Consider the following 21,136-nt stretch of genomic DNA (forward strand, 5'->3'; position numbering starts at 1 on the left):
GAATTTTAAATGAGGTTTCTGGATGTTTTCACAGCAATATATAAATGGTAGCACTACATTTTACAGCGCTAACCTGCTGAAAAATGCCTATGAATGAGCTCCAATTCAGGCCTGTAACCAATCTTGTGAACTGCACACAGAGCATTATGAGTCTAGATAGCAAGTTTTAACCATAAAAACCCCTTTATTCAAATACCACAGGCAAAGAACCACTAGGGTATTTCTGCTTTGTCCAGCTGCAAAAGGCTCAACATCACCTGGAATTCCCAGTGCATTTTCTAAATCCAAGCCAGCACCAAAGCCTGGTTTTGATTTTTGAAATGAGAAATACCCTCATACTCAATGAGCATAGGGAGATTCACACAAGCTCTGGTCTGTACTGGCTATGCTATGGACCAGTCCAGCTGGAAACCAGGCAAAGGGAGTTCCCTGCTATTCCAACTACACCTCCAGCAAGCAGTGGCACATTCAGCACACACTGCTTCCACTGCTGGGCATGGGAGTCCTTTTGCTAGCATGTGACCTTTTGGGGTTTATTGTCTGATTAGGAAACTGGAAACAGCATACCTGCTTGTACTCCTCAAAGGAAGAAAGAAACAGATTGCTAATATGAGAGACATTATAAAGAAAATGCTTATACATGTAGTATTTTTCATTATCAGAAGGATTTTCTTCTCCCAACAGTAATAATACCTACCTTGCTGTTTATTCACTACATGGGATACCAGATAAGAACTTTTATGGGATCATTCCTGTACCTGCTTTTAATTATTAAGAAGTTTCCTTTTACTCTTATAGCACATTACTCACTGGTAGATGACTTGGCAATTCAGCCTTGTAATATTACCATTAAATTCAGCAGACTTCCTACACTGATTCATTCTGTATCTTGCTCATTTCTGCAATGCTGAGTGGATCAAGCAGTATTTTCAAGCCTGTCAGCTGCCAGGTTCTCAGTGCCCAAGATGAGCAGTTTCTGAAACAAACACAGTAATAGCACACTCGTATTCTGCCCCAATTTTACCAAGTGTTTTTTCAGATTCAACTTGCCTCACCTGGCAAGAGCACAAGCAGTGCAGTCCTGGTGAAAGGAGGGTCACTTATTACCATATAATGGCTTGGGAGGGACCTTGCAGATCATGCAGTTCCAACCCTCTGTCATGGGCAGGGACACCTTCCACTAGATCAGATTGCTCAGAGCCCTGTCTAACCTGGCTTTGAACGCTTCCAGGGATGGGGCATCCACAGCTTTTTTGAGCAACCTGTTCCAGTGCCTCACAACCCTCACTGTCAAGAATTTCTTCTCATTATCTAATCTACTCTCAGTTTAAAGTCACTGTGATGCATTTCTCAAAGACATCTCCTCCTTTAGGATTTTTGAAAAAGCAGAAATTCCCAGTTGTCTCAAACCGCCATTAAACAGAATAGTTTGTTTATTTGATATGTTAAAAAAATTAGGCATCATTCCTGGTAAGAACTCTCACTGCAAGAAATGTAAATATTCAGATAATTTCTGAATTTAATGCTGCAACACCAAAGCAGCCACATGGACACACTGTTTCTTTCACTGAAAAGAAAGGCCATTTGTGCATTTCAAACAATGGAAAAGCTCTGTCAATGAAATGTGCCTTTGGAAGAAACGCTACCCAGGCCACCAGGAGTTAACCCCCTCTTCTGAGTGCAATTCCCTTTCTAAAGCACACTTGTTTTGGGGTTTGTTGTTTTTTTATTTCAGCCATCTACTCGAAAATGAAACAAATGTACCATTAACGCCCTAGGAAGTTAATATGTATAACAAAGAGTGCATTTCAGTTGTCTTACACACAGCCATTCAGAAAGGGCAGTAGAATTTAGTATAAAAAGTATCACCTCATTAAGTACAGCAAGATATAACTAGATCATTACAAATAGGAACAGGAACATTTTTTACATAAACCCCAGACATGTGGAGAACAGTTCCAGGAAGTGAGCTGCTAAGTTCATGATTCACTGGTAGTAGTCAGCATGGGTTCAGCAAGGGGAAGTCAGACTGGAGCAACCCTGCAGAGAAATGACTGCCAGGAGCTGAAGGGAGAGCAGCACTGCCTGCCCAGACCTCTGACACTCTCCCAGAAGATCCTGGGTAATCATGATGGGCAGAGCATGCCCTGAGCAAGGCTGCAGGTGACACAAACTGGGAGTGCCTGATACACCTGCAGCTCCTGCTGCCGTCCATAGGCACCTCTGCAGGCTGGAGAAAGGGGCTGTGGAGGAAGAGTCCTGCACACTGACACATCCTGGAGCCATCCAGCTGGAAAAGCCCCTTTGCAGAGAAGGCCCTGGGCTCCTGCAGTGGGACAGGAGGCAGCAGTGTGCCCAGACCAGGCTGATGGCATGGGCTGCACCAGCAGGGTGACAGAGCTGATCCTTCCCTTTCCTCACACAAGAGCAGTGCCCAGTGTGAGACACAGACAGGGATTCAGGGACTGCAGCACCTCTCTTAGAAGGAAAGATGAGGCAGCAGGGATTGTTTAGCCAGAAAAAAGCTCAGGGAGACTCTTATCAACACATCCCATCATGTGAAGTGGGGGTGCAAAGATGGAGCCAGGCTCTCATCAGGGATGCCCAGTGACAGGACAAGAGGGAGTGGCACACACTGGAACACGTGAGAACATCTGAGCACAAGAACATCCAGCTGCTGTGAGGCTGGCTGAGAACTGCAGAGCTGGCCAGGGAGACTCAGTGCCCTTCCTTGGAGACCCAAAGCCATCTGGGCACCGTTCTGCCCAGCAAGGCCTAGGTGGGATGGCTGGAGCAGGGAGCATGGACTTGCAGAGGTCTCTCCCAACCTCAATCAGCCTCTGATGCTGTGAATAAAAAAAAAAATGGAAGTTTTGAGAAAATGGCAAAGTTTATTTTTTTTTAAAAGAAAAAGGTCATTAATTGCATAGAAATATTACTTCAGTCATCTCAAAATGTTACTCAGCATTCATTCACACTTGGAAAGTCCCAGTAATATGAGAAGAAGCAAAACAGACTAACAGTTGCTTACAGTGCATGTATTTACATTCAACTGGAGTTAATTTGCACAATAATATTTTAAAATAACTCAAACACACTTATCTAAACGAAGTCTGATTCAATGTATATTTTAAGCATATATAAAATACAAATAAAGTCTTCAAAACTTAAATTCTTTGGATAAAACCAATTTTCAATTATTTAAAGTTAAGTTAGCTCTAAAGTATTAAGAAATGTAAACATCAGATACTGTGATAAAAATATTAAGAAATAACAGCTTTATCATAAAGTACTTGTATGGCATATGCTGGCATATGCTATCAGCTTAATTTTGCTGATATACAGATGCTAAAAAACAGTTGTAATTTCAACTCAGGAATACTTTGACAGAATTTTAAATTATAACAACTTTTTTAAACATTCTTTTTTACCTTTATTTACACTACTTTTTTTGGCATTTTTTTCTTTATCTTAAGTGAACGTGAACTTCTACATATGTATTGAATAATTTGTGGTTTTAACTTACCCAGTTCAAACTGGAGTCCATGATGGTGGAAGAAAGGTCAGGTAAGACTCCTCCAACTGGGAAAAGGCAAGGACTTTGAAAAGTAAGAGTGTAAAGTACCTGAGCACAATCCAACAGCTGGCTCCTGCAAAGTAGTTCTGTTACCATATATACAATCAGTACCAATGAGAAAAGCTCCATGAGAATTAATCCACAGAGGAGACCTGGTGTGGCTCATTCACACCCAGCTATCAGAGCTTTGTCTCTGCTGCACCAACCTGTTACTTTATTTCATATGACATGAAATCTTGGAGAACAACTTCTTCTGACAAACAGAAGCTGAGAAGTTTTACATGCCCTACACCTCAGTCTGCTTTCCACTTGTCAATGTGAGCATCCCCCCACACCAAGACAACAGTCCTGAATCCCCCCATGAGTTTTGGTGACACCTTACACTGAAATGTTTGGGAAAAACCTGCTTTTTCCTTGTGTGAAGAAAGATAAAACACAACCTTTTACCACTCATCAGGTTCACTTCTCAGTCGTATTCCAAAATGCCAATCTGCCCAACTACTGACAAATCCACAGGCACACTTGAAAAAGATTATCAGATTGTGGTATTTTATTACAGAAAACAAATCCAATTTAAAGACAATTAAATTTAACCTTTGAAGAGTGGAAAATCTTGAAATATTTTGAAGTGGCATTTACTTTTAAAACATCTTTAAGAGTTTTAATAAATTTACTGCTGAAAAAGGCTCATAGGCTCTGTTATGATTAAGGGGCTTATTTTATGAGTATTACTTTCAGGTTGTTAAGGCACAACTGGCATTTGCTTTAAGACAAAACTTGACACAGGCACTATTACCTCAGAGCCAGAAACAAGTGAAAGTGGAAGGCACAGAACTTTAAAAAATACCACTAACCAAACCAATTTTAAAGGCTTAAAACAATTTTTAGGTAGTTTGTCTTGAAATACTAACACACTGCAGTCCATTTCTCAGAGCAGGCATGAAGCTGAATAATTATGGGCAACACTAACTGACAGCAAGATACACTTCTACATTAGAGGGACACAGAGAAAAACTGTTAATTGCTGTTTCACTGGCAATAATGGTTATTTTCAGTTTACTCTTTTAATTAGAGGCTTTGTGTTTTGGGGCTTGTTTGTGTGGGTTTTTTGGGGGGGATTGTTTTGGTTTTTTTTTTTTTTAAGATAAGGAAAATTCAATGCAGTAGATTATACTATTTCAGAGGTTTGATTAAAGCAAACAACCAAGTTCAAATATTCACATCAGCATAGAAACCTCATCTTCCAATGCAATTTATGGTAAGAAGCCAAGGGCCATAAGCACAAAGATTGACAATCTACCTGTTTTCTATGCCAAGTGTTGCAGAGATCCAACACAGCATAACCACACAGAGTATGCAGGATAATGCCCAAGTAGCCCAGATCCATAAGGCAGAACTATGAGTGATCCTAGAGGTAAAACAACTTTCCAAATGGCCCCAAGAGATGCACCATAGTCCCAAAACATATCAAATTGAGCCTCTACCCAAAGTGGTGAGAATGGTAGCCAGCAACTCCAGTAAACCAGCAAGATTCAGCTTCTCTGCTTCCCTTCCCAATTTCTTACTAAAAGAAAAGGTAGTCCTAAAAGCATGCATGTGTGCAACCACTGTTTGGCAAAGGCTATGCTTAAACTCATTTCAGGTTTCAGTTTGTTCACTCTAGTACCATCTTTTGACTAGAACTTGAAAAGTGCAAAAATATTATAATTATATCTTCTTAAAAAAAATAATTCATTTCATTGGCGCAACAATCCCAATTCCTCAGGAGTTAAATCCACTGCCAGCAATGGATAGAAAAGGAGGCACCAACATAAAAGAATCAAAGTGCATTTCCAGCATGCCAATGCTGCACGAATTGGCAAGCCAGAACCTTTCTGTCACCACTGGAACAGATGATGCTGAACTCATTCCATGGAAAGTCCGTGCTGTACATTAGCACACAAAGTCTGTCACCAGCTCCTGGGGATACTGCAACGAGTCGTCGAAGCGGAAGCGTTTGGAGAGTGTGCTGCTGTCCTCTGGGATGTTCTCCTTGTCCTCCTTGTCACTGCAGCTGCACTTTACACTCCACTCTTCTGAGCACTTGGCTGTGTGTCCTGGCAGCTGAGAGGAGCAGCAGATCTCTTCAGGGCTGCACAGGAGTGGGAGCTCCCCTTGCTGCAACCACGAGTGGGACAGACAGTCTGCTGCAGTGGGCCTGTCCCTTCACAGGGAGAAAGGGAAAGGTGCTTGGGTTAATTCCACTAATACTAAAAAACCAAAATAGCTCTGATGCTAAAAATCCTGAGCAAAATTGACACTGAAGAGTCAATATTGGCGTTTCCACCCCTACCTCAGCTGCTACAAAACACAGTTAAGTATTGGCTACATGCATCTAAATTTAGTTGACAGTTTACCCTAAAGCTGGTAAGCTTTCATCAGAACCAGGAACATCATCTCTGGGAATGTTTTCAACATGGTACCTGGGAATGTTTTCAACATGGTGCCCGGGAATGCTTTCAACATGGTCCACATAAATGGGCACTTGCTTTTACTTTTAAAGCAATATGTTTTATACAGACCATCAACAGTGAGGCTCATGATTATTCAGTCATTATGCTTTCAAGGATAGCCAAGTTAACAGGATGTCACAAACTCTGACATTTTCTAGTTTTACTCTTGCAATTCATCTGGCATAAACTCTTTCAAAATATAGATCCTACCAAACAAACCAGACTTAGTAAATTGCTCCTGTGGATAACGTAGTACAGTGCTACTGCAAGTTTGAATTGTGTTCTGCATTGTTAACTTCCACAGAACTTGCCAGAAAACTGGCTCCAGGACAGCAAAGCCACTACTTCCCCCTCACTCCACCAGAACACAGGAATATTTTTCAGTCAGAAAAGTGTAACTTAACAGAGTTGACTCTCTAAGAATTTTAAGAGACTTTTCCTCTTAAAATTCAAGGAGGTAGTGTCATCAAGAGTTGGAATGGGAATTTTAAAAAGGCAGTTTATTAAGCATATAATGCACACTCTTGAGATGCCCAGGAGAAAATGAGAATTAATTGTGACAGAATGCCAAATATCCCACAGGTCCACACTAAGAGTTATCAAAGCAGGTTCTTCCTCACTGATTACTTTTTTCTAGGTGCTCCACAAACATGAGAGACAAGATTCCCTCATGATACTGGGGTTTTGTGAATCCTTTCAGATCCTGACAAACCATGTACGTGAGATGTTAAGACAGGAAGGACTCTTGTAACTTTATATGGAGTCCTCATTGCCACAGAGCAGGCACTTCCCAGGAATCACCTCCCATCCTCTCCTCCTGCCCAAGAGCCTCTCCCAGGCAGGCAGGCAGGCTCACTCCTCCTGCTGGAGGCTTTCTGGAGATGCCAAGGGTTACTGCCTCATCACAGGTGACCGTATCTAGCACTGCAACCAACAATACCTGACCAGCTCACTCTCAAAGTTCAGCTTCTTTGCAAGGTCTTCAGTGAAGTCTGAACTCCCCAAGAATGCAGAGTAAGGGGTGTGTCTTACAAACAAACAAACAAGTTTTTGTCTTGGATTGAGATCATTTTTAGAACACTGAACAAGGCAGGACACTGCCAAGTATAAAAATACAGTAAGAGAGGTATTTAAATAAAAAGATAAAGGTATTTAAATAAAAAGAGTCAGGAAACAAGAAAGCATTGCAATGAGGCTGCACTGTCTTTCCAAACTACATTAATTATAGAAAATAATGTGATCTTTCTAGAGCATACTTTAATAAAATCTGATAATCTGTTATCTGAATGAAAATATAAAGAAACTCAAAAAAAACCTCAAAGAACAAGCCTCCCTAATAATAACATTATCTGTAAAAATAATAAAAATAATATCTGACAATTTTAGCCAGACATTGAATCCAAAATTCTTCTCACACATTATGGAAAAGCATAAACTTGCACTTTAAAACAGCCAGTCAAAAATACCAATGCATTGTGAAATGTCCAACTGATCTTGTCAGTGACATTAAGCACATAAATTAACATTCACTTTTTCTAGGTGCTCCACAAATTTAGGATTCTTGCCTGGAGGAGTTTGCTACTTACTCTGGATTTTTTATGAGAAGTTTTTGAATGAAGTCTTTTGCAGGCTGTGAAACTGATGAGAATGTTTCTTCTGAATAATCTACGTTAACTTGAGATATATTAAGGTAAGTTTCTTGAACATCAGCGCCCACAAATGGAGATTCTTGTGTCAGCAGCATGTAGGAGATGACACCAATGTTCCTGAGGTAAGAACACAATGTATAAAGCTACTAGAGAACAAAATGTGTAAAGCTACTGGAGAATCTGAACAATACACCCTGCATGTTTACTGTGCTGCAGATCAAACTTCCTGGCATATCCCAAATTTCCTTGTGTGCACATACACACACAAGGAAAGACAGGTGTATATATCTCAATGAAGGGATTTTTGAAAACTCTTTAATTTCAATAGATCCTTTTCTTCCTGCTGAGATTGTTAGAAAAAGGAAATACCACTTTTACACAGCCCACTCTTGGGACATGTGGCAATTCTGGATGATAGAGCTGCAAAAAAAGACAAGACTTTCTAATCTGCATGCAAACAAAACCCATCTTTCACTGCAATTCTGGATAACAGAGCAAAGACTCATTCAACCTCTCTGTACATTTGACATCTGAGTTGTGTTACAATCTCTTCTAGCTGAAATGTTTCTCCCAAGAACGTCAACATGAGTACCACAGATCATGCCAGCTATGATAAATTTTAAGGTGGTTTCTTGATGCATAATAAAAACATTTTTGTGATCTGACAGATCAGAATTTAGAACCCATTACAGTGTGGAAACATGCAGCTGCTGGGTTTGTCATGGTGAGCACAGCATCAACAGGGGTTTTCTTATGTCTTCCCACAAAAGCAGGCAAATAATATGTGATTAAAAACCATTCATGAACAGATTTAGTTACTACTATGAGTTGAGGACTTCAAAGGAGCAACTAGCAACTCTTAACAGTGAATATTAATAAAGATGATGAAGATTTTATGTTTTAAAGGAAACATTTCAAAACTAGTCTTTAACACAGCACATAAAATTAAAATGCCACAAGAAGTTGTGGGTCAGTTCAAAGTATTTGTCATTTTTTATGATTCACTCTGCAGATATTTCCCTAAAAATAAGAAGTAGGAAGTTTACATCCTTCTTACACTTTGTATAAAAAATTATTTAACAACCTAAAAGTGGGGAGGGAAGTGTCCTAGAGTAGCTAATACCTGAAGCATGTCACCCAGGAGTAAGTAATACCTGAAGTATGTTATCCAGCCACTGTTGTTATTCCCTCAGAACAAACACCTCTCCTCCACAGGCTCAGGAGCCACCTGCATTTCCCACTAAGTGTGCAACAGATCCATAAACTCCTGTAAGTCCTGAGGGCTTCATCCCTCTCATCCCTTCCCTCACTCTTTCAGCCAGCCCACCAACAGAAGGGGATTCCTGGAAGCCAGATGAAACTGCATCAGGTCCTTAGATTGTTAAGGGATTCCACCAAACCTCAGTAAAATGAAGATCACACCTACCACATGTCTGTAGCTGTGGTAATAGGATCATAGTTCAAGATTTCGGGAGCTAAAGAGATGGGGAAAAAAAAAAGCTTTAATAAATATCTTCTTTAAATGGCCTTGAATCATACACTACATTTCTGGCATTCTTTGCCAGCCATTATTATGAGACTCAACATGTAGTTTCAATAATTAGATTTATTATTTCCAAGCCACAAGGTGGCAAAAAGTTATTTCCATTTGCCTAGACATGGATGTTTACTTGGTTGACACCGAAGTGGCACTACATGGCCTCAAGTTTTCCAAGTTTCAAGATGTGTTCTAATCAGATGCATGCACACACATTTTTCTCTTAAGAGGTTTTGAATTATACAGCTTTTTAATGGGAGTGTATAGAGTCTTCAGCATGTTAAAGCTGCACCACAATGACCAAGCCAATTTTAGGATCAGTGGCTGTTAGCATAGGCTAGGTAGCAAGTTATTCACTGCAGAATGAAGTGCTCTTAACACTGAGTGTTGGCAGCCATGAAGGAAACTTGGCCCTCAGAGAGGGCCAAGTGTTAACAGCAATCTTTCCCTTTCCAACAAATATTTTAATCTCATTAAGTCATCATATTGGATAACATTAAAGATGTTCCATTAATTCAAAGAACATTTCTTTGTGCATGCTAATGTTGTATTTCAATTCTAATTAGAACAATTTAACAAATACTACAGTATAAAATTGAGAGCTGCACTTATTGATATAATTCAGGAATTTTTGGTGCAAATATTTGTTGACTACTCTTTAAAAAGAGCAGCTCAAACATGTTGCCTTGCCCTGTGATGCTCTTTATCAGCCTGTAAGCTGCTCAGTGTGCTCCATGAAGTGTTCCTGTTCTCTGGAAAGCCCACATGAGAGGCTGTGAGCAGCCCTTCCATACCGAGGTACTCTGTGGTTCCCATGATCTGCCGCAGTTCACTGCAATTCTCCAGCCTCCTGGACATCCCAAAATCCACAATTTTTACATCACCAAGAGGATTGATGCTGCTCAGCAAAATATTTTGAGGCTAGAACAGAAAACATTACATTCCTAATTAATAAAATACAATCTGAAAAAAAAAGCCCAATGTACTAAATGACACTTCAGCTTCTATTATGAAATACTTATTGCTAAACACTATTTAAAAATATTTAATCTCATAATAGCATTTAATCTTCTTCTCCTCATCTTTTAAATGTATTTAACAAATTACTTTGATGAACAGAATAAAGTGAAGATAAAGTGCTAAAGCAAAGCCTGCTGCAGCCTCACCTTTAAATCAAGATGAACAATATTGTTTTCATGCAAGCAGCAAAGTCCTTCAAGTATTTGCCTTATAAGCCTTACAATGTCCCTTTCACCAATTCTGTCATCCAGATCTGGGACACACAAGTCAAATATTTCTCCTCCAGCAGCACTGAAACACATTGAAGAACATCTATGTATTAAGTTTATATTTTGAAACTTCAGCAAGGAAAAATGTTTTGAATAGCACATATTTATCTAACATATAGCTTTAATATCAGAGAGGCTGGGAATATTTTTCTTTTTACACATTTACACTGAAACACTTAATACAAACACTTAGAAAAGGGGGGAAAAAAGTGATGATGCTTTTTCTTTCCTTATATTCTGAGACAGCAAAGAGCACTTTGACTGGTAACCTCAGAATGCTCTGATCCCCTCAAGCAAGTGGGAAGATGCCTTCCAGAAGCTGAGTTCTATCATAGTCCCTAATCAAAGAAGCCTTTCTTTTCAAGTCAAATCTAAAATGTCTTCCATGAGACCAGTTCATAAATAATTCAGAGCAGTGTAAAGCAGCATGGAAATATCTGTGCTGCTGTGGTTTGTGAGTTATTCCTCCACTTGGCTGCAGTGTCAGCTGCCTCCTTTCAGGCTGGGTTTGAGATCATTACTCAGCCTGCTCTGAGTGCCTCGAGTCTCTCTCAAGGACGAAGGGCTTCCTCAAAACTCCAGATCACTGAGCTGAAACTTCACTGCTGAGTTTACCAAACTCTCTAAAGTGAGAGTCTAGTAAAGAGATAATGGACAAAATGAATGAACACAGGCACAAACTGTTTAGGGTTATGGGAGGTGCCAGAAATGCCTCCCCCCAGGTGACCTGAAGGCAACATGGACATGAGGGGAAGGGCAGAGGATGCCATGGATTTCAGCTCTCACAGGGTTTTCAGCACTGGCTCCCACAGTATTGCTGTACTCAAGTTACATTATGGTCTGGATGGGTGGGCACCCACATGGGTAAAGAGCTGAAAGCTCTGCAGGAAAGGATTTGAAAAAAAAAAAAGCCTTAGAATAAATTATATGTTAGGGGTCATCTAGTTCCAGGGGGAAAAAAAAAGCTTTTACAGATAGAATCTAGCAAAATTCCTTCAAATTTTCCAAAGAATATATCATGGTGTACAGAGACCACCATCAACAGCACTTCAAATACTTTGTACAAGAAACTTAAAGCTAAGAAAGAACTAATTTCACAGGCTGTATTTTTGTTCCCTACATTCCCCACAAAAATTTACACATACAACAAATATAATAGATAATGCAAATTCAATTCCCAAATTAAACTTGTTTTCAGAGCTAATAAGAAGCTTTGGGAACATCTGTGAAAAATATGGGAATTTTTTAGGAAACTGTTCCAAAAGTCAATTTTAAAACAACAAAACCACTAAATTTAGGAGCTCAAAACAAACAAAGTAACTGTAAGTCCCAGTCACCAAAAAAATGTCAAGTGCTAACTGCAAGTTCACAGGCACGGATGTGCTCAACCTCTTTGAAATCTGTGTACATGGAATCAGTGACTTTTTTCTTTTTATTTAAATTGCATCAAGGCACTCAGGACCTTCTACAGTATTCCAAGAACATTATTTCCAGTCAGCCTACCTGAAACATCATTAAAGGAAAAAATATAAAGTATATTACAATGAAAGATTAGCATCACGTATATAGGGTACTGTTGCAATTCTTCTGGGCATTCAGGCAACTCATGCAAAAAATTAATATATTGAAAGATGCTTTCCTGCAAACATGGGACATGTGATGAAAGCACACTTACTATTCCAACACTAGGATGATTTCATTTGCTGTTTCATAGACTTCATGCAGGTTAACTATGCGAGGATTGGACTTCATTAGTTCAAGGACAGCAATTTCATGCACAATCTCTGCTTTGCAGTCTTGACCCCTTCTCCTTTTCTTCAAAAATTTAGCTGCATACTCTTGGCCTGTGGATTTAGCTACACATTTTCTCACCACAGCACATCTTCCTCTATGAAACAGAAGGGGAAACACTGAGATGCAGGAAATCAAAAGTGCATAAATTAATATTAGAAATAAGAAGACACAGCAAACAATTGCAAACAAACAAAAAAAATGTATTGGGAAATGCCATGCTTGGCCTGCTCTTACACTGTTTCCTGAACACTGACTTGCAGGCACTGTGGAAGGACACTAAGCTAGATGAGGCTCCAGTGAGACCCAGGAAAATTCCCTTTATACAGCCTAGCTAAACATTAAATCAGAGTATCAGGTTACAGGGACATTCTCATGGTCAGGTCACAGAATAATTTGGTTGGAAAGGACTTCTGGAGGTCCCTAAAAACCTCCAAACCTTCTGCTTAAAGCAAGGCTGACCACACTGCCCAGAGCTCTGCTCAGGTTGCAAGATATTAAAAAACCCTCAACCTCATTAAAACACCTACAGGACAATAACAAACAAAGCAATCCCCTATGAAATGCAGAGAATGAACAGGAAAAATAAAGAACATTTAAATGCATGGGCGGGGCAGGAGGTTTTCAGTGGGAAAAAAATTTAATCATAAAGAGAATTTCCTTCCACAAACCATGCAGTACTGCTACAAAAATCCCAGGTATCTGCAAAATGTTTCAAAACATCTTAATAGAAAAGCACCCATCATTTAGCATTCTCTTCCTCAATTACAGTTAGACCAAGTGTGTTGCTTTATTTCCTAGCCAACTGTTTAGGTATGGAAACAAAAACGTATTTTGGCAAAAAAATGTTTTTAGAAGAAAACCACATACTGTAGTTAAAACCCCAAGCTGATCTTTGAAAAAGTTAGGAGGAAAAAATGGCAGTTTTGAAAGCCAAGTTATAAATTCCTGAAAAAAAAAAAATAATTTATAGCTACTAATATTTCTGGCACTCCCAGAAATGCCTGGTTACATACAAGCAAAGTATTTTCAAATTGTGAAGAGAAACCTTATATACAAAAAAATCTATTTATTTAAAGAAACCTTATTTACAAAAAAACAACTTGAAGGGCTGCAATAAACTGCAAGTAAAGTTCTAAAAACAGTATCAAGCTTTGTACAAAGTGCACAGCCTACATTTATCTCTCCAAAATGAGCCTGTCCACCTGTGTTTTTTGTTACCACAGCATGCTAAGGACAAACATAATGAAACAGCTCAGAATGAGCCATCTGAGCTCTGTTCTTTAAACTAAATTGGCTTCTTTAGTAGAAAATACCACATTGCCTTACAGGCTTTGCCTTTTTTCTGGTGCAAAAATCCCAGCGCTTAAAAGGAACATTTCTTTAAAAAAAAGTACTTAAAAAAAATCTAGACTTCAGTATTTAATCAAAACAGGGATGAGCATCTCATGCAAAAAAAATCAATTTTCATTTGCAAATAACTGCACAAATGTGCCTAAATTATTAAATATTTAAAGATTACTTTGAATCATACTGCTGTAACTTAAAAATAAATTCAACAAAACAGGCCTTCTGTCATCATTTATTTGAACATTAATTAGTTGTAGATTTTCTCTACCCTTTTTTAAAAGCACTAGACTTTAAAGGTGGAAGTTATTTAGGCTGATACAGGCACACTCTTCACCTTAACAACTATTTTTAAGCCTGCAACAGCCACGTTCTTTCCCAGCTGTTAACCCAGCTCACTACTGCAGAGCATTTGAAGTTACTGAGCTCAATTTCATAACATACACAAGTTGGAAGCACTCCCCCCTCCAGCTCACATTCTCTTTTTAGCATCACATCAGCCCTGCCAGCCACCAAAGCGTCTCTAAACTTAACAAAGGGGAACCAGTTCAGTTTCATGAGAACAGCACGATCTTCCCCAGCAGTTTTGGCAAATCTTCCTTCTGGTTCCTGTGGGTTCAACAACTCTGAAGGGTCAGTGATACCTCCAGATTTGAGATGTACGAATTTCCACTTGTTTATTAGCAGAGTGCCAATTAAGGCAAAAATTAAGGCAAAAAAAAATAAGACCAAGAAGTCTTTTAGAGCTGTGGAAATTGCTCCAGGAACACGAAAACATCAGCTCGGAAGCGCTGCACTGACGCAAGCGCAGCAGTTCCCACTCCTTGCCGGGGTAACCATCCCCCTCAGAGCCCAGCTCTGCAAGAAAAACTCATTTCAGGATGTTTTCCTATCTCAGCTCAGAAACCACAGAAATTTAACTACTTCAAAAGAAGCCAAGCCACGCACACACCAGGGACAGAACTACTTAACCCACTAAACAGAACCTAACCTGCCAGCTTCGTGAGTCAGTGCCTTAAATACCAAAGGACCCAACAGATAAGGGTGTGGGAGGAAGAAATGGGGCTTGGGAAGCTTAAGCAGAGAACAAGAGAACTATTTACCACATAATCTCAACAGGAAAAAGAAAACTGCAAGTGAAAATTAAAGCATATTAATCATTTAGAGAGGTTACAAAGAAAAGATGGATTTTACATCACTTAAAAAGCATTTATACACTTAAAAACATGAAAAACATACATGTAGTTAGGCCAGGAGAAATCACAAATATGTTTGTAAAACAGAGTCCTGCTTCAGTTTTCTTTGCATTTTGGCACTTACTTTGTTATGCCTGGTTTTGCATCCACAGAAAAAATTAAAAACTGTTCTGGAATTCACACAAAATCTACACTTTTGTTTGCTTTAGATATCATCTCACAAGTATGCAGAGTCTGAAAATCCAGTGTTGGAACAATACCTGAGTTTAGAGGGTGCTGCATATAAACTGCTTCTGTAGAGCTTAGAATTCAAAAGCAGGGCTGACAAAAGTTAAGAAAAGAAGAAAGTTATGGGCTGCAACGTGCACTTCTCCAAAAGTGTACCAGATAAAAAGCACATGCTAGAAAAATAGGAAAAACCCCAAGAGAACAATGCAGGCTGAGGAGCTCACACAGCACAGGCAGAAGAGCATCTCTGCTGACAGAGGGAGGTGCAGGTGCAGAGGATCCCCACGGAGCACAGCTGTGAGACTGCCCTGGCACATTTCTGCTCAGGGAGCTTGGAAACGTGATCACAGCATCAGGCTGGCATGGCTTTACACCCAGTGCACTGAGCATTCTCAAGGTATGACTTAACCCAGGGATTTCAAAACACACACTCACTTGTGCGGCTGAAACAGTGTCACAAACACCGAGGGTTTGGGTGCTTTGTTGCTTTAGTTCCTATTTTACTGCTGCAAACAAGGCTGCAAAACTGCTCTGAACCAGCAGCTTGTCTGAAGCTCAGTCTAACTGCTTGGGGCTGGGAGGGGAGAGAAAAGATCTTTGTTCTCTGGGTTTCAGAACACTCACCCAAACACCTGGAACCCAACTCAAAATCCTTTTTCTTACAGTATCACCCTATGTCATCTCTTGTTCAGGCCATGCCCCAGGAATCCGTGTGGCAGGGAATGGAAGATAATCCCAAATCTACATATCTGTGAAAACCAGACCTCTCTGACATGGAATAGGCTGGCAGCTCATGCCTCACTGTCCCTTTTCCTGGTCCCTAGAGAACCCACCGTGATGCAGAGAAGGGGACAGGGAAGGAGGAGGGCATACTTCATTCTCCATCTACTACCTACAGGTTTGCCTCACTGTACAGAGAATTTTCTTGCAGCAGAAATTCCTCTGCTCAAATAAAATAAGGAATAATCTTACCTTCCTAGCTCTTTAGATTCAAGCATATAAAAATTGTAGAAGTTCTCTGTCTTGATTGGTGTGTGCAGAGACGTGGCCAACAAGCCAGAAAGGCTTTTATTCTCCAGCTTTCTCCTCGACATGGTCAGGAGCAGCAGGTCTCTGTCTTACACCAGCCACCTGCTGAAGCAAAACAATTAAGAGTTTTGGAAATTCCATAGCTACAGCACAGCAAAGTATACAAATATTGTCAGTTTAGGGTTATAAAGCCAGAATAGCCACTTTGTTCAGCAGCAGCCTGAAAACAACACATTTAATCACTGTAAAAACAAAACCTGAAAGGAATACTAAGCAAGACATGCTAATTTAATAATGTAAACACTCCAGATAAGTTGGGGTTTTTTTTCTCCCTGGAGCATATCCATAAGATACTAGGGATAAGCTTTAGTTCTAATAAAAATGCTAATAGCTACTTAACTATTAATGAGATGTACCCTTTCTTCATCTTTCTGACACTCTTCTCTGGATTCTGGGGAAGTTCCACATTTCCTTTAAGTTTACACTTTTAACAGATATTTGGTTCCTGGGGGAATTTACCAAAACCCCTTCCTGTTTGTTAACAGCAACACAGCAGGAATAGGTAACAAGAGGACAAAGTGGGGTTCTTTTCCCAGTGGGAATATTCACATTTGTTACTAGGCTCACTCATAGCTCCTCCAAGTTTCCTTTTTAAGGCTGAGTTAATTGTCAGAGAGAAGCATGAATGGACAAGGTCCTCTTTGCAAGTTCAGATCATTTAGAACCAAATGATGGAGTAATCCTGATTAAATTACCTTAATAAACCAGTAGAACAGCACATTATGAAGATACACCACCCACAGCATTTCTACTACAGTGAAAAAAAAAAAAACCCCAACAAAACCAAACCCAATAAAAATACTGGGGTTTGGTGTTCACGTTTATAGGCCTGAAGCACCTCTTCAGGTGAAATGCAAAAGCAAGGCAGAAAAAGGTTACTGAAGGATACCAGAAGTAGTAATTGATGGCTTCTTTAAGTTAAAGAGCAGGTTTACCTTTATTAGTGAAAAAATAAAAATAAGGCAAATTACATTTCAGAGACAGTTAGCAAGCTCCCAAAAATACACTTGCAGTTAAAATGAGAGAAATGCACTGTCAGACACTTCTGGGGGAGCACTCAAACTAATTATGATCCAAATGCAAGCCATTACCATCCAGCATTGTTCACATTCCCGTGTGGGATGGAACATGGATATTCATATTAGAACTATTTTGGATTCAAATCATTGTACATAATTTAGCAGGAAAAAGACCCAAATTACACAGTTTAAAAATATCTTCAAAGTATCATCTGATATGCAGGAAATAGCTTCTTCAAGAAATTATGAAAAGGTCACAATACAATCCAATACACAAGTCTTTGACTCACTCTGTAACAAGCAAGCATTCCTTCTGCCCCCATTATAAGGCAGTTTACCATTTAAGAGGATGATTTTCATGTCTGAAATTTTACATTACTCTCCTTAGGGCTGTGCTCACTTTAACTCCTAGACTGAACCTTCTTCCTGCTGTACTTCAGCAGAAAACCATTTGTGTTCGATAACTGGCCTCACTGACTGAGAGATTACCAGTATCAAATTTATTACCATTATCGAGCTTATTACATAAGCTTTCATTGCACATGATCATTCGTACACAGCAATTATGAAGGAGAACTTCTGCCTCACGTTGCCTTGACGTTGTTTCTCCGCTAAGACACCACATCTCCTTTTTTTTAGCTCAGTATCATCAAGAACAGAGAAGAACACATACCCACAGCAGGCAGAAACCCACAAAGAAACACGTCATCTACCCAGGAGAATGAGATTCAACCAGCTATGAGGAAAAAAAGGCTTCCCACTAAACTAGCGAAGTTTTCAGGGGAAAAAGCCAGCTCCTTTAACCTTTTCTAAAGACGTCGAGTCCCTGGTCCGGGCCGGGACGATGTTTGGCAGCGAAGGACCACGGAGGGCGGCAGCGGCCGGGCGGGACCCGGCCCTGTCCCCGACTGCCCTCACAGGCACCCCGCGCTGCCGCCGGCGCGACCCGACACAGGGCGGGAGGCAGCGCGGTGCTTCCACAGCGCCCAGCCAGCAGCACAGCACAGCATAGGAGCCCCCCGGCCGGGCACACTCGCCCCCCGGCCGGGCACACTCGCCCCCTGGCAGGGTACAGTCCCCGCTGTCCCCGCCCGGGCGCACTCACCGCTGGCCGCCGCCCGCCGTCCCTCACAGCTCCGCTGCCGCTCTCTCGCCGCCTCTCAGCGTTTGAAAAGCGCAAGCCGCGGGGAGCGGCTGTCCCAGCAGCGCGTGTGCCAGGCCCCTCCCACCCGCCAGAACAGCCAATCCGCGCCCAGCCGCGGCGCCCAGAGCCCCGGCGATTGGCGGGCAGCGCCCCCTGCCGGCTGCCCGGCCCCCAGCAGCAGGTGCCGCCCGGCCGTGAGGGAGCTGCGGGTGTTGGGGCTCGAGGCGCTGCGGGGCGGCCGCTCGTGTCCGCACCTCGCGGGGTGCGCGGAGCCGCCGCTTCGGGCCACAAGGCACCGATGGCGCGTCCCGCTCCCGCTGCTGTGGCAGCGAAACCCCGCAGCGAAGGCTTCTCGGGGTGTCTGCTGCATCTCCGAGCGCTGGAGCAGCGGGGCAGGTGCGCGGGCAGGTCTCGGTACAGGACGGCGTTCCGCGCATCCCCCGCGGTGTGGAGCCGGGGACGTGGGCTGCGCCGCAGCGGCTCCGCTCCGTCCTGGTGGGGGACGTGGCGGGGACAGAGCCGCGGCCGCGGGGACAGAGGCGCCGTGCGGGGACAGAGGCTCCATGCGGGCCCCGCCGCCGCTGTGCGAGTGACGCGGCCGCGAAGGCTCCGAGACCGCAGCACCGGCCCAGTCCAGTTAGAAACCGAGCCATAAATCAGTTCTCACAGTTCTCACAGTTCTCACCGAGAGCTGCCGGGAACAGAGAGCTCTCAGTCCTCCTCTATAAGTACACGGCTCGCACGGAGCATGTTTGACAATCTCTCAGTCATGCATGCAAGTGGAAACAGGGTCTTCAGAGCCTCCTGAGAAGCCAACAGGAAAAAAAAAAAAAAGTTAAAAGACTCCAACCTGTGGTTTCAAAGACTCAAAATAGCCTAAAGCATGGTTCAGAAATAAGTTGAAGTCAGAAAGAGTTCTAAAATAGTTGCAATTTGTTTGTCAAATTGATTTCCTCTGAAGCAATCCAACGAGCAAGAAATTTGCAAGCATCCATTTTATAATACATTTATCATGAAGGCAGTAATAGTAATGTAGCATAAGAGTTTAAGAGCTGTGTATTTAATTTCAGCAGTGCACCAGTAGAGTTTCTGGGTTAATTCTGTTTGTGCCATGGCACTGCCAGTGAAATGGGTAATTGCTGTGTTTATTACAGTGCCTAAGTCATGCAATCACAGCAAGGCTTGCATTAAGATGAAAGTAAGGTAAATGAAGATAAGAAAGCAGAAAGCATTCTTGAAGAGTCTAGAATAGGTCACACCATGTAGCTGGCACACTGAGGTACCTACTGAAAACATGTAACTCCTGCTTGTTTGAACTTCTATCTGGCTTTTTAGCACTTTGAGCTGTGGATATTTTTGACAAAAGCAGTCCAAAATCTTTACTCTCTCCCACAGAGTTCCACCATCTCTGCAGGGTTCCAGATCATACCCTTTCTTGATTATAACATGATTTCAAATACATCTGTCAAACAAAAATACAACATGTGGACAGGATTGGTTTTGTTGAGAAGTGCTCTTTGTGCAGTATGAAAAGCAGGCAGCATTCCAAACATACCAAATGAGCCACAGAGTAAATTTAAATGATGGCCACAATTAAGATGTTTTAGGTTATTATAGCACGTGGTGCCAAGAAGTAAATGACAGTGCTTATGTTTGTCTCCTTAGCTGCTTTTTTGTCTTTACTGATGCTCTTCAGGATTTGCTCTACTCTCCCTTTAAGTTTTGAAAACCAAGTAAATACCAAAAATGCTTCATGACATGCATGTTATTGTACTCTTGGTTATCTGTTTCTATAATGCCATGGAAACATGAATGGCACTTAGAGAAGGGTATAATTGACAGGACTCCACCCTGAGGACTTTGGAATTTTACTTAGATACACCACAACTGAGAAGGACAACAAAGGTGGAGGAGGGGAAATGGGTAGGCTGAAGGTCACAACAGTACAGGATCATGAACTACTATTATTCCTAATGTATACACCTGGTCTGTGGGATCATTAAAAAATAGCAATTAAAGGTGTTAGCTTCATAACTCCCATTCTTAGTTACTTCTTCTCTGGCTTACCTTGATTATCGGTTCATTACAAAGCTGGCTCTTTTCAGCCTGTAGAGGCTTTCACGGAAAGAACGATTCCCACTCGATGAGCAGCCATTCAGCACGGCTGCGATGCACAGCCCCCGGTGATCCGAGGCACAGGTGTTCCAGGCAGCCAGCCTTGTGGGAAAAGCTCTGCTCCCTCAAGGAATGCTGGTTTCAGCACAGGTCATGATGTCTGAAGAGATGGCACCTACCCTTCTCAGCAGGGACCTGTGTCACTGACTGGGGACAAGCACACAACATTAAGAGCTGCACAGCTGGAAGCTCAGAGTGTCTGAGCCTTCTCCAGCTCGTTTTTATTTAATATAGGTCATTTTAAAAAATCTTATCCCCCCCCGTGCTAAAATCTCTGCACCACCTTCTCACACAAGGCAATGCTCAGTGCAGTGGGAAATCTCTGGATTCCCCCCAGCTGCCTCAGTGTCACCCAGCACAGGCTCCAGGCCAACTGCAGTGTTTACACCGAGGGAAAGCGAGTGAGTGATTGTGCACTACGTGGCATCAGTTATCAGTGACCTGAATGAAAATACCTCATGAGTCTGACATCAAGAATGTCAGAGAAGAGATTCCGAGAGGGCTCCAGTCCCAAAGCCTCACCTCTTCCCACAGCAGCTCTCCTTCAATGACTCCAGTTAGCTGACACCACATCTTGAGTAGCAGCAAGAGAATGCAAAATCA

At 41.6% G+C, this 21,136-nt stretch overlaps 1 protein-coding gene across 2 annotated transcripts; it reads right to left on the reverse strand.

The window, feature by feature from the left end:
• Positions 1-4,112: 4,112 nt before the first annotated feature.
• On the reverse strand, positions 4,113-18,371 carry STK17B (serine/threonine kinase 17b). 2 transcript variants are annotated; one of them, XM_058028041.1, is made up of 8 exons: positions 18,320-18,371; positions 16,079-16,237; positions 12,220-12,432; positions 10,422-10,566; positions 10,050-10,176; positions 9,145-9,193; positions 7,656-7,835; positions 4,113-5,780 (listed from the first exon to the last, which is right to left on the reverse strand). In XM_058028041.1, the coding sequence occupies exons 2-8, from the start codon at positions 16,198-16,200 to the stop codon at positions 5,510-5,512; spliced, it is 1,107 nt and encodes a 368-aa protein (XP_057884024.1). In that variant the 5' UTR covers positions 16,201-16,237; positions 18,320-18,371; the 3' UTR covers positions 4,113-5,509. The 2 variants fall into 2 exon arrangements, with proteins under 2 accessions (XP_057884024.1, XP_057884025.1); XM_058028042.1 differs by having other exon boundaries at positions 16,079-16,240; positions 18,320-18,345.
• Positions 18,372-21,136: the final 2,765 nt, after the last annotated feature.

The sequence above is a fragment of the Melospiza georgiana genome, chromosome 7 (assembly GCF_028018845.1).
Source record: "Melospiza georgiana isolate bMelGeo1 chromosome 7, bMelGeo1.pri, whole genome shotgun sequence".
Taxonomy (NCBI): domain Eukaryota; kingdom Metazoa; phylum Chordata; class Aves; order Passeriformes; family Passerellidae; genus Melospiza; species Melospiza georgiana.

What these genes read in the sequence shown, in the direction of transcription:
- STK17B (XM_058028041.1), bottom strand. Translation starts at nt 16,200, where the DNA reads ATGTCGAGGAGAAAGCTGGAGAATAAAAGCCTTTCTGGCTTGTTGGCC. An exon ending in GAATCTAAAGAGCTAGGAAG is followed by an intron (nt 12,433 to 16,078) that starts GTAAGATTATTC and finishes TCTGTTTCATAG; the next exon opens with AGGAAGATGTGCTGTGGTGA. An exon ending in GGGAACCACAGAGTACCTCG is followed by an intron (nt 9,194 to 10,049) that starts GTATGGAAGGGC and finishes CCATCTCTTTAG; the next exon opens with CTCCCGAAATCTTGAACTAT.